The 16,940-nt window shown below is 30.6% G+C and overlaps 1 protein-coding gene across 1 annotated transcript; it reads right to left on the minus strand.

The window, feature by feature from the left end:
• Positions 1–3,207: 3,207 nt before the first annotated feature.
• LOC134706974 (calcium channel flower-like) lies at positions 3,208–12,772 on the minus strand. Its single transcript, XM_063566380.1, has 5 exons — positions 12,550–12,772; positions 10,499–10,571; positions 9,695–9,820; positions 8,227–8,334; positions 3,208–7,547 (listed from the first exon to the last, which is right to left on the minus strand). The coding sequence occupies exons 1-5, from the start codon at positions 12,641–12,643 to the stop codon at positions 7,427–7,429; spliced, it is 522 nt and encodes a 173-aa protein (XP_063422450.1). The 5' UTR covers positions 12,644–12,772; the 3' UTR covers positions 3,208–7,426.
• Between the last annotated feature and the right edge of the window lie 4,168 nt (positions 12,773–16,940).

Genomic DNA, 16,940 nt, shown 5'->3' on the forward strand with positions numbered 1-16,940 from the left:
ATGAATTAATCACATCTGCATAAAGCACATACGCAAATCTGGATAGATAACACGATATATTATCCAAACACTGCTAGAGATGCAATTGAATAAGGACTAGAGGACAATGCTTCACTTCTCCAGTGGTATATTTCTCACGTAACACAGTTTTTAAGTCGGTTATATTATGGACATGTTTTCCTCAAATGAAATAGGGATTTTTCTCTGCATTCTTTTTCCTCTTAAAATGATATCCAGTTAACGGATTATTTCTTAAATTCAGAGTGGTTTTATCATGTTTAGTTCATAAGACTTGGCTTCATTAGTAATATTGAAATACCTTACACACAATAAATCAGACAACTTCAATATGAATACGATCCAACATATTTTCATTTCAGCACCTCTTTTCAAAAGAATGTCAAATACTGATATCTGCTAATTTTGTTTTCGTCTGGTGGTTTCTGATCTCGCTTATCTTTGTAGGTCGATTTATTCTAGCATTAATTTCGTTAATATCTGTACCTTCTCTCTTCATTCCTAGGAACTGTGGGTTTGTTTTCTCTTTTTCCAATACAACTGTGTTGTCACTTGTGTTATTAATACGTTTACTCGCTACTGTTGGCTGTCTCAAACGACTGACCATCGAATCTATTTCATGGCGGGAAAGATTGCGGAAAGCTGGTGCTCTTGGAATCAAACATCCATAGTTTTCGTCATATTCGGAATACTTCAAAACACCCAGTTTTAAATCATGACTTTCTTCCTTTTGACGTAGTTGTTCTATTGTTGGATAAACTGATGAATGTCTCATGTTGAGGCATTGAGGAAATCCGCTGTAAATATGTTTTATATCCCTTTTTAAAATTTTGTTAAACGACGTTTGAAATTCACCCATGATGAAAGACAAAAACACTTTTTTTAAACCGAAAATGTCCGTTTAGTTATAACAAGTATATCTTATAGTGTATCCAAATCAAATATTTAAAATCGCTTTAATATACATACATGTGATTTAATTAATTTGCTGTTGCACACAATAGAAGTATTGGATTTTGGAAGGTTCGATCACCAAAGGCCAGTAATAAAACGTCTGGATAACAAGAGATCAACGATTAAATAATTTAAAAGGAAAATGTAATTCATTATTCTAAATCTCTGCTGAAAATTTAACAAAGAAATTTAATTCTTTTAATGACAGGGGTATAATAGATTTAATTTCACGCTGTATATACTTTACATAAATTGACCCGTCTTAAAGTAATTAACGATCAAAATATCGATTAGAAAATTGTGTTATATATATTTTATATGTGTGAACCACACCACATTGCAGTTTTAATCACGATTTACATGTTACAATAAAGTTGTTAGTAACAAATTCATCGTTAAGGATACAAAGTCAAATGGAAGGATGATTTTTGATTGGTTTTGTGAAAGTTATTTTTGTTATAGTATAACACGGACATAATATTATAGCCAACTAATAAATATGAAATTTGGAGTTGTTTATACTGTTGTTAATCAAAACTGTGCTATGAAGTCTTTCCTTTATGTAGATATCTTGCATGGTCTTAACCTAAAACTTCATTATGTAGCATCTGTTGATCAATTGGTGTTAAAAGCTACTATCAGCACAGTGTTGAACGGCTATCATCATCATCATCATACCATCGTCATCATCATCGACGTCATCTTCATCGTCCTCATCATCATTGTCGTCATCGACATCATCTCCATCGTCGTCAACATATGCATGAGACGACGATGCGGCATGATGAAATTACGACAAACAATGTTAGATATGCAAATGTATCATAGGGCATGATGGCAAAATCGCCTGCTAATAGGCTAAAAAAATAATTTGGACAATATTTGGTTTAAGGGTGTTATCTGCAACCTTTAACAAACTTAGTATGTGTATATCTGGTAATTCCTATCTATCTGTTTATCTATAATGCATGTGAAATACACACTAATAAATTTGGGTATACTCATTACTGATACTTTTTATCTGGAAATATCAAAATATTAATTGAATTCAAGAAAACCGCATGGGAAATTTGCACTCTAAATTTAACCATGGCGTTGTCAGTTTTTTTAATCTATGAGTTTGACTGTCCCTCTTTTGAGTACAGTAGTAGTTTGCCACTGTAGGTCAAAAGTCACAGTTCCTACAATGGACCGAAATTTTGCAAAAACTCTTGTTTATCACATCCGTATAAATATTTCGTGGATAATGTGCAATAGGGTTAAACGTACCACTGTTGATTTTGAGGCAAATGGGTCAAAGGTCAAGGTAACATCAGTGATTTATACTGAAATGGGATTTTTTTTTATTTCGGGATATCTTTGAATCTTGCCCCTCCTTTACTAAAGTCCCTTCATAAACCTATTATTTACTAGTATATGTTATTGAGATAAGTGTTCATTTTTAATGAACAAGTACGTATTATTGATTAGGGGTCAACTGATGCCTGCCTCTGGGAGTGGGATTTTCTCAAGGGGTTGAAGACCCATTGCGTACTTGGGCTGTTTGCTGCTATTTGGAACATTTTCTGTTTCCATTCTGTTTTTTTGTTTGCTAGAAGATATCTCAATAAAAGACTAAAATCATGTAATTCTACAAAATTCTTGACAGCAAAAAGCATTTTAAATTAAATGCTGTTTGTGTACCATTTGATTTTGCATTATGCATTATTAAGAACAAGAATGTGTCCATATTACATGGATGCTAAACCTGCACTATAATTTTCTATGTTCAGTTGAAATTGGGATCAAAACTCTAATTTGGCATAACAATTAGAAAGATCATATCATCAGGAACATGTGTATTAAGTTTAAAGTTGATGAGCCTCCAACTTCATCAAAACTACCTTGACCAAAACATTTAACCTGAAGCAGACATTGTCAATTTTTTATGTTCAGTGGATCGTGAAATTTGGCTTCAAAATTAAAAAGAATCATAGCATAGGGAACATGTGTACTAAGTTTCAAGTTGACATGACTTCAACTTCGTCAAAACTACCTTGACTAAAACATTTAACCTGAAGCAGGACAGCCAGACATTATACCAATGGACAAACGAACCAACAAACATACCTACATAAAAGTGTTTCAAGATTCCTTGATATAGGAACAGGGCATGAACAAGTTATTCCTCATCATTTTACTATTTAATTAATTGCAAAACACATCATATAAGATGCACTAACAATTATTACAAACAAAGTATAATGATTGGATAAACAAAGGCTGTTTTGAGTAAGCAATCATCATTGTTTGAAGTATGTTTTTATAATATTTCATAAAGTATACAAGATACTGAACTGATCATCATAACTTTATTAGAGACCTTAATTTAGTTTTGATATATTATGAAGTTTATATGATATTTAATGTAAAAGATACCAAAGGGACAGTCAAACTCATATGTAATTTATATCATACTATATACAATTTATATATATTCATTGTATAAAATATTCATTGTGTAAAATATCCTATTGAAAAAAACTATAGAGTATCTAACTAACTTTATGATACATTGGTAACTTTCAAAATGTGGTGGTTTCTGAATAGTAAATAGTACTGGTATACTAGTAATGGGTTGTTATCAATGAGAAAATGCTTTTAAATTTTATTTGTGTCTACAATTCATAAATAACAGGCAATTCCCAACATGTATATTTTAAATAACATAATAAACAATAATGTTGTGGTATACAATAGTGACAACTGCTATTTCATTCATCCCAATAATAAGTACTATGCAATTATTCTTAACTATCATGATGTCTATGTCTTGAAAGCATTTATGGATCATCTTGATATTCAGGCATACATATGTCACCCAATGAAAAAACCAGCAAAATGTCATGGCAAATAAAATTTACAACAAAAGTCTCAAATATTCATATTAAATATAGCCTTGCACCACCAGGCAGTTCCACAAAAAAATATGGAAAGGTTATATGACATTTAGACTTCTATTCAATGAAGTAAGTGATGTGGAAAATAATGCCCTCACATGTATAACTTATAAAAATAATCTGGTCTTAACAACTTTATTTGCGTAATGAAAAATTCAGAAATGACACAACATAACTTTAAACACATATACAACACACATATAATGCAATTCAATTGGGTAACTTAACATTTAAAACAGAGATATTTTCCTTTTACCAAAAATCTTTAAAATATTGTTCATTACATAAGTCTGTATAATAATTCAAATTCACTTGTAAACAGTAATGGTGTATAAATAGAAGTCTCTCTTTAAAAACGTTTTTTTACAAAGGTTTAAAACTTCTATAACTGATGTTTTAGTCAGCTATTATAATATCCCACTACTTATTTGTTGATAATTATATATTTAAATTTTAACGAAAAATCTTCTGCATAACAATAATTAGATTATCAGAAATTCGACATGAGTATATCAATTTCATTAATTTCAACCAATAGTTTAAACAAAGGAAAATTGATTTCCATTATAATAAAAATATCATGAAGGCATCATTTGTAAATAGGTACATATACATTATTAGTATTCAGAAAACATTGATCTAAACAATGTGTTTTGCTTTTACTGTACAATTCCAAATTTCCAAAGGATGTATTTTACACAGAATAAACTCAAATTTTAAGGGCATACGATACAGTTTTGATCCTGTATTTACAAGTTCATGAAAATTTGCATAAAGGCTATTTTTTACCTGACTAAATCAAATAGGTAATAAAAAAATACCTTCATGTGCTACTTTTTGAGTAAAATGAGATCGAAATTTTGTATATTTGCTCAAAATTCAGATTTGTGGCCGTAATTTCTTTTTCGAAAGAAAGACATAACTTTTTTGTTATAAAAGATAAACACAAATTGGTTTTTGATAAATAATCGATAATTTCTGTATTTCATAAGTATCCTAAAAAAAATGCAATTTTTTATTCAGAAATAACTTATATTTATCAAATTTTCATGAATTGATGAAAAAACGTCATTTTTTACTGCATGTTTATCAAAATTAAAAAAAATCCTCTATTTACAGTTTTATAAAATTTGGGACACATAATCTCCCTGCAAAATGAAACAAAATGCCGTTTTGAAAAAGGGGTCCATGAACTCTTTTTCAAATTAAATCGGTTTGAAAGATAAAAATCAGTCGAAAAATGCATCTTTTCCCGATATGTCACAGTTTGACGTCGCGAAAATAACATATTACGTTAGCAACGTCATTACCTTCTCTGTAACTGTATCGTATGCCCTTAAATTTTGATAGTATTATTTGCTTGCTAGATTTACTGAATTTAAATTATCTTATCTAATAATTACATATAGTTTTGCTGTTACAAACTCAAACATGTAAATTACAAATAACATAAACAAACAGTAATAAAAGTACTGGACTAGGTTTCATTTCACTACAATTTAATATACACATGTACTTACACATATACTTTTACACAACTGAATAAAATGTTTTGAATGATGCAGGTCAATATTTTCATCTTCCTTTACCAATATTCTAAACATGTGATACAATTTGAATAGGTACATTATAAAAATTATTGGTCAAATAGTCAATACAGCACAATGTCCAAAAAGTGCACTCTGAAAAGTAAGTTTTCTGAGTTTAGAAGAATAATTCCAGATATGGAAAATATAATAATTTTCAATTGAATTTTCCTACAGAAGAAATCGATCTTCAAGTCATTATCTTAACATTGAAAGCCATTCTATTTTTTATTTTATTTTTTCCACCTGAAAAATGTTTAAAGGTATAAAAAAATAATGAAATTGTTTGTAATGTAAAAGAGCAACAAGAAAAGCAATGTATTAAAAGAAAATATTCATGGCTAATGATGTCCAGCTCCCAAAGATAAGTAGGTGCAACAAAGCGAGCTATTTGTAAAATGGACAACCCAAATAAAAGCATTATTAAGGAACACAATTCAGCACACAAGTATTGAGTGCCATAAAAGAACACAAATGGATAAAACAAAATTGCAATTAATATTTTTTTGTAATGTCATTACATACTGTAAATATAATTGATAGCCTCTGGCTCTCGAGATAAGATTCAGAATTATTTAACCAGTTTAATTTGTGTAAAAGTATTGGTTGAAATAACCAATTCAACCTAAACTTCAAATTTTATTTACTTTCAGCATTCCCTATTGAGATAAGTCATGAACAACCATAGGGAAATAATTGTAAAATGTGTCTGTCTGATTGTCCTCTACTAAAATACAAAATTTCACTCAAAACGTAATAAGCACAATCAGATATCACATGCTTTTCATTGTGACACATATTTTCTCCATTGTGAAAAATTTCGTCTTTTATGTTAGTATTAATTTTGTCGAAAAAAAACATGAATAAACAGATGTTATTTGGTATTTGTTATTGTTACTTCAGGAATTTGTTCACATACATTCAAAGCTACAATCTGTAATAAACATCAATTATCCAAAGTAACACTTAAGAAGGCAAAAAGATACCTATCCAAAATACTTGCATACCCATATGCTGAAAACACAACCAGCATTATAACAGTGAAACATTCGTGATACGGACGTTACAATCTTTTCAACAATAACCTTGAGATAACATTATTTTGATAATTCTGAATATTGTATTTAGTGCTCTTGCTACTTTGCTTTGTAGGATCGGTAAAAACTGTAAAAATCCATTCAGCTGGAAATTCATATTAATATTTTACCTGATAAAATTTGACAACAGGATGTCAAGAATATATATTATAAATTGAAACAAGAATGTGTCCATAGTACACGGATGCCCCACTCCCACTATCATTTGACATGTTCAGTGGACCGTGAAATTAGGGTCAATACTTTAATTTGGCATAAAAATTAGAAAGATCATATCATAGGGAACATGTGAACCAAGTTTCAAGTCTTTTGGACTTAAACATCATCAAAAACTACCTTGACCAAAATCTTTAACCTGAGCTTTGCACTTTCTTTTCTTTGTTTAGTGGACCGAAATTTGGGTCAAAACTTTAATTTGGCATTAAAATTAGAAAGATCATATCATGGGGAACATGTGTACTAAGTTTCAAGTTGATTGGACTTTAACTTCATCAGAAACTACCTTGACCAAAAACTTTATCCAGAAACAGGAAGAACAGACGCACGGACGAACAAACAGAGGAACAGACTAGACAACATAATGCCCTTCTTCTATCGTAGGTGGGGCATAAAAATATTTCAAACCAAATCATAAGTTATACAGAATTTGTACTTGACAAAATATTAAAAATGTTGCAGCATTAATTTCTAGGACCATTGTCCATTTTCAAAATTCAAATGTAATATGCAACATTTTTCAATATATATCTAAACTGTTTTAACAGGTCATGATGTGTAAAACATTCAATATTGTCCTTTATCTGGCAGTGTCTATAACATTTTTTAAGTTCCATCATGATTTTCCAGGGCTTTCAGGTACATGTAAATCTACTTTTTGTTCGTTTTGTAAAAGTGTTGTACCAAGTTCAACATCATCTCCTTTAGCTTTAGATAACATTGTGTCTCGGTCAGCTCTGAAAGAAAATGGCAAAACTAAGAAATGAAAAACATTGATAACTATTCAACATTAATACAATTGAAGTAAATCTTTGAATATCAACAAAAACTGTTTGATTTACATATGTTTATATAATTCACACTAAGTTTATTTGAAAGAAACTGTAAGAGCAATATATGTAACAGTGTGGAAAATTTGATTTCAGAAGGAACCGACTTTGATTATACATGGACACAAAAGTATCCTTATAAAGGAAGGTTGTAGAAAATTCAGAGACAAAGAAAAAACACCTCCTGAATTAAAATTATATACTTTCGATTTCAACATTGGTCCATAATTGTAAACTTTTCTACCAAAATCATCCCTACCATTCTATCTCTATTCTTATTTAGCAAGTCTATTTTGTTCAAAATTGATCAAACCTAAAGAGGCCTCAAGGAAACTTGTGGGTTCATTTGTTTTCATGGATATCAATTTTAGGTGATTTAGGAAAAGAATGTACATTGTATTTTGTGAAAATTTGATTTTGATTTTCTTGTTTTGAAAAAAATCTGCATTCATTTGAACTTCCTGGAACATTACAATTTTGTTGACCAACCCTTGATATTGTTTCTTATTGTCATGCATATGATATCTCCTTTTATTCATATTTAATTAGCATCATAGCACATGATTTTTTGTAATAAATAACTCACTTTTTGCCAATTGCCATTAAACCGTACACTACACCTGCGGCAAACACCAGACCACTGCCAAATACTGTTGATGTGCTAAAGCATGTTATAATTGGTATCAATCCTAATCTGAAAGAAACAACAAATACAATAAAATAACATTAAATTATCCATCAGTTAGAGACAAATTCATCAAGTGATTTGAACATGAGTTTTTATTACCAATTATATCAAGCAAACCCGCTAGAACAAGCTGATGTTCAAGATGCTTGAAATGTCTTAAAATTAAGAAATAATTCTTGGGGGCTTGAATATTGAATATTCTAATTGGACAAATACAGCAATTCTTTTGGATCGAAGCGCTATAGGTGGAGGCAAATATTTGCCATTCCCATAAATAAACGCACTATTAAATTGGCTTAAAAGAATGGAGCAAACTGAATTAGTGACATGCTTAATCTTCTTACAACAACGTATTTACATGTAGATAGTTTTGGATGAATTTAAATGATTATTAATTTATATGTCTTATATGTATAAAATTTTTTTGGCTTGTACCACATTTAAGCATCGTTTGTTTACGTGTCCATGTTGTGATGATTTTCAGTTTCACAAGCATGTATTTTCCCGTAAAATGATTTTATTCTTACGTCATTGTTCTATAACTTCGGGTACCTCATTCATAAAAAAAACATATGACGTGGGAGTACCATCCGAACAGCCCTGGAAATATATTCATATTTTACCATGGGTGTGTACTCAAAGCAATTGAAGGATGTCATGTTAGAATGTTTATTTTGGTAGGATATAGGTTGTTCAACACCTTTTTGTATGGGTACTAAACATTGGAATACTTTTTGTATGGGTACTAAACATTGGAATACTTGGTGTTTAGTAATTTAATCCAACCAAAGTAGAGCTAGTACATAATATTTAAAAATGTCTTTGGATTATCCAATGGTCAAAGTCCCATAACTCTGGAATTTAATATCTGAATTTTTTTTTAATCAAACATCTTTTTTTTATATTCACCATTTCAAACAATTTTGTCAAGTGTCCAGTAAATCAATCCAAGCAAACTCAAGTTATGGAAGAATATATGAAAAATAAAAAAATCTGAAAACAAACGTCCTGAAATTTTAAACAACTGTAAAATTATAAAAATTGAGAGGAGTCCTTCTATCAATCCCAACAATAATATCAAATTTGAAGGAAATCAATTCTGGAATACAAGAGTTTGTGTGCCATAATTGAAAATGTATCATGCATCTAACTGTTTTAATGTCTTGTTAATCTGAAACATCAAAAACATAAAAAAAATTTAATGGAAAGTGAGCTTTTTTCTATCAATTTTTTTTTGGTGTTGTAACTATATGTGGTTGAATACACAGGCAAACTTCAGCTATCTTAAGAAGTGTTAATAATATGCTTTGTATTTAATGAGGATATGAAAATTGTTAATAGTTCACTCCTTTTGATATTTACTTACATACAATATGTAACAGCTTTCTGCCAATATGGTCTATTTTCTGAAAATTTCCCTATTTTATCAGTAAAATCTAAGAACTGACAACAACAAGGTGCTTCAAATATTACTGCTACAAATCCTATAAATCTGGAATAGACAAATAAATGTATTATAATACATAAATGTTATCACTTCAACTCACCTTATCCCATGTACATAGTACTACAAGAAATATTACACACTTAGAACTATTAGCCTTTTTTAAGTTATCACTATGAAATGACAATTAACTTTTATGCCTGCTTGACTGATAATTGTAATCTTTTTGATTTTCCAATTTCCTTGTGAAAAATAATATGCTGTTGAGGGTTGCACTTATCTTAGCCAATAGGACCTCATGATAAATTGCTACATTCTACATATGAACAAGAATGGGTCCTCAGTACATGGATGCCCCATCCGCACTATCATTTTCCATGTTCAGTGGACCATGTAAATGGAAAATTTCTCTAATTTGTCATTAAAATTAGAAAGATCATATCATAGGGAACATGTATACTAAGTTTCAAGTCGATTGGACTTCAACTTCATCAAAAACTACCTTGACCAAAAACTTTAACCTGAAGCGGGACAAACAGCCAGAAGGACGCACAGACCAGAAAACATAACACCCATAAATGGGGCATAATAAAAGGGGCATAAAAACATGGTCTATCATTTGTCTATTGACTTCAGGATGGAAATAAGTTTTTTTTATAGACATGTATAAAATAAGAGACCATTTGAGTAAATCAAGAGTGTAACATTATTCTTTCATGAACTTACATCTGGAGAACTCCAGCTAATATGCATATCGCTGAAAAGCTGATGCACACAACTACTCCTGTAGCCATGGCAACTGAAAAAGAAAAGGTTTGTCATTAAGATAATGTTTAGCAGCGTGCTAATATATTATTGTACAATAATAACAATGAGACTTGAATGAGTGAAGAGCCATTTATAACAATGCAAATATTTTTACATCTTTTGCAGAAACAGAATTTTTTTTTTTTTAATTTTCTGAAAAAATAAAATACATTTAACTTTGATTATAAAAGTTTTATATATCTAGTGGATGCCAGGCCTTAAAACTTTCCTAAATGTACAGGTAGGTGTGTTAACAGGGTGTTTTTTGGGTGAAAACACTGATAAACATCTATTTCTTCTTCTTTACAGAAATCCATCAACATACTGATGTTTATTTACAGCGAATGTCTGGTAAATGTTTCAAAATAAATTTGATATTGATTTTTTTAACAGAACATAAAATAGCAAACTTTTCAGTTTGATGTTGTTTAAATAATAATTAAATATATATGCATTTTTGTATTTTCACTTGATAATTTGAGATATATTAATATATTTGTATCTTCTCAAGCTCACTCACTGCTATAAATCAGCTGGGAAACCACTCTTACATGTATGTTATAAATGGTCTAATTCAATAAGAATATTTTCTGGTTAAAGAATGAGGCATACCTGTCAACCTGTGACGATGAAAATGCAGGTCATGACCTGCATTGAAGAATCAAATCTCGGGTCATAACGCGTACTTTTTTTTCGAGCTGAATTTCAGTATTTATGGTACATTTTCTTACAATGTATATCAAAGATACCAAAACATCAATGCATTTTCACTTGGTTCAGTCATTTTAAACCTTATTAATTCTTGTTTCATTGCACTCTTATAGATTTTTATAAATTTGTGTAACTTAGTATAATATCCTATACTTTTTGTAATCATGAACCACTATGTTTAGTTTAGAAATGAAATTTTAGAATGTTTAAGATTACTAGCTATGTTGCCTGTAAATATATCATTTTTACATTGTCAGAGAAATTAGACTATAATAAAAAATATAGTAATACAGTAAAAGGAAGTGTAAATGTAAAAAATAATTTTCAACTTTTTTTTAAATATTGTATGAAGGTATAAAAATATTGGAAAGTTATTTTTCAATATGTATTTGAATTTTATATTTTTTATGATTTAATCTTATTCACCCATAAAACGTAAATATAAGGAATAATTTTGAATGGTGACAAATAAGGGGAAGTAACTAGTTGAAATATGTTTGTTTATGTTTATAGTGCAATTTATTTACGACCTTAAGCTTAGGTAATTGGTGTTAATGAACAGTGTGTTTGACACCAAAGCTGTCAAATGAGGCCATGCACTTAATGGGTCACTTAATTTGACAGTTTACATAGCTAGATGAACTTCCTGTTCATGAAAGAATTACGAATTTGCCGGTATTTCAAAGGAATATTACTTATGAAATCAATCTCAAGGCTAAGAAATATGGGTGAAATCGGGTCATTTTCGGAATTCCCGGGTTATTTCAATGACCCGGCGGGTGTCCCGATCCCTCAGAATTGTGAAAATCTCGGGTCACATCGGCAAAAAACGGGTCAGTTGACAGGTATGATGAGGAAAATATCTTTGGTTCAGGAACTAAACAGCTTAACTACAGATATCATATGTACATGTGTATACGATATGTCAGGCGTCAAACAGTCACAATCAGCGTCATTTATTACCAGTAGCGTCAAAATATCCTTATAGTGATTCCTCAGAGGTCTTAAATAAAAATCATAACCGTGACTTTAGGGGAAAATTTTATCTTGATTTGTGAAAATCAGTAGATTTTGTCATGGTCTATAAGAAATTGTATATTGTATCGTCATGCCCAAACACTACCGTTAACGTCATTTGGCAAGAATTTTAACCGTTATTTGTCATGAAGGTAGCCCCATTACCACCCTCATATACAAATTATGTACATGATCACTGCATGTACAAAATTTGTCAAAAAACCGGTCGCAATAATTTTTACCAAGGCCTCCAATCGTTCCAACTGCTCTTGCAAGAATTTTAAACCACCAGGCCACCTGGTCTCCCTGTTGCTGCTGTTGATTCGGGCGTTCCATGGTCAATGTATTGTAACAGAGATTCAAAAATATATTACATATTGATTAGAAGATGATGCATAATGTCCTGTTTTTTACGTGTTTTGTTGTCACTTTTGCGTAGTTCCGGTTTTGTTGAGTTATCGTTCTTGGATTTAAAGGGAAAGTATAAAACCTGGATCTCTGATTTCGTGATATTAGGGAAAACGGTAGTATTTAATTTTCCCAGCATTAGGTTGGCCTTTTGTGTACCCAAGACAGGTGAAGGAAGTCAAATTAGGAGCGCTGTGATTGGATGTAGGGTACAATATATTTTTTTATTTATCTATGAATAGCTGCAGTGTAAATTTATAAAATAAATTTTAAAACCTATTGAAATATTTTCTAGAGAATTATTCGAAAAGGCTTCCAAAATTTCAAAAAATTGGTGCAAAATGACGGTGGGCATGGATAACATAAACTAGCTCCGTTGGAAATTACGGGATAACTATAATTCTTGGAAATTGGTCATGATACTATTTGGCTTCAATTTTTAGAAAACAATAATAAAGTTGTAACACCACACATAACTGTTTTGTCCAGGTTTTTATTATAAAAAACTGGTAAATTTAGAAAATGTTAGTATTGTCGCCTATGGCAGAATAAATAGTACCGTTTTCCCCTTGTAGTTATGTGTGGTGTTAGAACTTTATTACTGTCTTCTAAAAACGTTAGATGAGGGTACGGAATCGGCCGAGTTGAGACGAATGGCAAGCGAGGACGACATTCCTATGGATAGAAACAAGTGCCTGTGCTTTTATACTAATATAGTATTATAATAGTCAAAGCTGTTTTCTGTTTATTTCAATGTAATATCCTTTTTCTTTAACCAGACACAAGTTGGTTCCTTTTTCCTTTTTCCTTTTTCGATATTCAAATTTTGAAAAATATTACAAGTCCAAACTAAATTTTTTTTTGCTTCAAAACTTTTTTTCCTCAAATTTTTTTTTTCCTTCTTTCTTTCTTTTCTTCGTATAAGCTTCCTATTATAAGGAACACCCCTTAACGGGTAATATTAAAATATCAAAATATTTAAAAAGGGGGAAGAAACAAGGATAAAATATATTACATTAACCCAGACAACATGAGTATGTTGGCCCAACATTGGCACAACGTATATCATTGCATTGGCCCATCGTTGTATTTTAACGTTGGCCCAACGTATAAGTGCAAAGTGGGCCTACGTTGGCCCAACATGATGGCTTCATGTTGGCCCAACGTTGTATGGTTATATGCAATACATAGGGCCAACGTTGGCCCATTGTATGAAAAACGAAATCCATGTTGGCACAACGTTGGACCAACGTAGAAATATCTTTTCTTATGTTGGCACTATGTTGGTCCAAGGTAGATATTTCTCATTTTTATGTTGGCAATACGTTGGTCTATTGTATCAACCAAATTACAATGGCTGCTGCACAAGGAGCTGGATATGATAAATACTCCGGAGCACATTTGATCTTTTTTTGTGTTCCAAACTGCCAACGTTTAAGGTAGCAATTTTGTATTTTTGTATTACCCATTGTTGTTACTGTCCTTGTTTTTTTCATGAACTTTGCCTCTTTAATTTTATTTATTGTGTGACGCTAAAATATTTCTTTGGCAATGTTTGATGGATCGACCAGATAAACTCTGTGTCATTTGGTGTCTTGTAAAGAGTTGTCTCATTAGCTATCATACCACATCTTCTTTTTTCATATCAATTTCATTTATTCCTTAAACAGAACAAATTTCTTATGGCTTATTGTTAGGCAATCATACAAATAGTTTTTTCGGAGATGTAATTTTAGTTGTATTGGTTCCAGATCCAGAATGAAAATTAAATAATTCAGAAGATGAAACTTTATTTATTTTAAATTTGATATCATTGGTCGTCACAACGAGTAGTGTCCTCCTCAATTTGAACTTCAACAGTGTCATTATTATTTATATATGTTATATTTTTTCCCCTTCTCTGTTTCTTGCCACCTTCTCTGTCAAGGCTTAAAGGCAGCCGATCTTTAGCTGCATCCGAAGACTCTTTACAGTTATGTTTTTTTTCTTCTAACCAACTCTGTAATAAAGTTATAAGTAAACTTGAATTGTGTATTTGCCTAATGCATGCGTGCGTAATCTCCCTTCTATATATGTAATATAAATTAATGTATATTCTAAATATTTTAAACACTGTTTAATACAAAATACAATCTTAAATAACCAATTTTTTAATTGTTTTTAATATTGATTATTTGTCTAATGGTCAGAAATTCATTAGTATTAGAAGGATTTGTGGGTATAACAAACCCTTATTATTATTATTATTTCAGAATTCGGTATCATACTTTATATATTCGTAATAAACATGATATGTAAAGAATAATTTAGATGTGTATTATTGAACAGTTATATATTTGATATATAAAACACTGTTACACATGCAAGTGTGTATATGATCAGGTTTCATAAATATATCGTATCTGTTTGCATGCGATTTAGAAATACAATAAAACTAACAAAATTAATTCATTTATATTTTAATGAAGTAGAAATCATTATACCGCATTTCTTAAATATTACGGAATGAGGTACATCTTAAGACAATTTTATTCCATTCACTTCAGTAATAATCATACATGTTGTCGTTATAGATTTTAGAAAAAAAATATTAAAATTACAATTTGTTTAAAGGTACTAATGTTCAGTGGCAAACATTTCATGATAATTAATAGGATTGAAATGATTTAAAATCTAGAAAATATTTCGTCCGAAACGTATAAACTTCAAGATCAGCATTATAAAATGATAGAAATTAATATATGTTTTGATTTTTAACAACATCCCTCAGATTAAAAAATCATATTGTATTTGTCATTCTGAATCGTATATATACATGTGTATATATCAGATTTTTTAAAGTTACAACTTACATGTTACTATCTTTCTCTTAGAAACTCAGATGACATGATTTTCTCTTTTTGTTTTCTTCGTATCACTGCTTTCTTACAAATACACAACAGGAAATAATCACAAAAGTGACCATCCCATTACATTCAGATTTCCTATAAACTTAATTACCATAGCAACTATCTTTGAAACTTGTCGAACATATGGTCAACCTTATCAAAATGGGCTTGGTTAACAGACTGGCTGTATCAAATATCACTCTGCATATAATTGCTATTATTATGTTTCATAAAGTTTAATGAATAAAGTTATTATAAATAATGATTGCAATAAATTTTAATTTTTAACCAGGCAATCTATGTTTACGATATACATTTTTTTTTATTACAGTAATGATATTCCAGTATAAATTTTACCTGACTTATATATAGAGTATAATATATGATCAACGTTGGCCCAACATTGGCCCAACATAGAGTTGTAAATGTAATTTCAGTTGATAAACACTTTCGGTATAACATTAACTTTTCATAAAGCCTGATGCAATCGAAATTATCCGCCTCCCAAGAGAAATAAAGCGTAAAATATTATATAATCAATTCTATTAACAAAATTCCATATCGGCCCTATGTTGCTACTAACATAATGCCAACATTTGCCCGATTATTTATAACCAACATGAGATAATAATAAGAATTTACAACAACAGAGTGAGACCAACGTTGGGCCAATGTTGTGCAGCCAACCCAAACGTGCGACCAATGTACCGACAATTTGCCAACATTGGGTCAATGTTGTGCAGCCAACATAAACTTCCGACCAACGAACCGACAATTTGCCAACGTTGGGCCAATGTTGTGAAGCCAACATAAACTTGCGACCAACGGACCGACAATTTGCCAACGTTGGGCCAATGTTGTGAAGCCAACACCAACGGTCGACCAACGGGCCGACCATTTGCCAACGTTGGCCCACTGTTAGTCTGTTGACTGGGAAGGTAAAATCCAGAGGTGGTGCACTATACATAGACAGTGAATTGCAGAAAAAACAGAATCATATCATATAAAATATAAAATTATTTACATAAAAAAGATAAACCGATCTACAGAGGTCATTTAACTCAAATAATTAGTCAATCACTTTACCAGCAAATAGGTTCTTAGAGTTTTATAACAACACTGAATATTTGTTATAAAATATAGTGAAATAACTATATATACTATAACATTAGTTTATAAAATTTAGTCTTCTATTTGAATTTTCCATTGTCTATATTTCAATATCTGTATCTTAATGATAACTGTCATTCGTCTAGCTTTTTCAGTAGAGATATCCTCTTGTAATGAAGCTTGAAACAGAAGTGTCTTGAAAGCGATTCCAGTTTAAGAATTAACTC

Source organism: Mytilus trossulus, chromosome 2 (assembly GCF_036588685.1).
Source record: "Mytilus trossulus isolate FHL-02 chromosome 2, PNRI_Mtr1.1.1.hap1, whole genome shotgun sequence".
In the NCBI taxonomy this organism is placed as follows: domain Eukaryota; kingdom Metazoa; phylum Mollusca; class Bivalvia; order Mytilida; family Mytilidae; genus Mytilus; species Mytilus trossulus.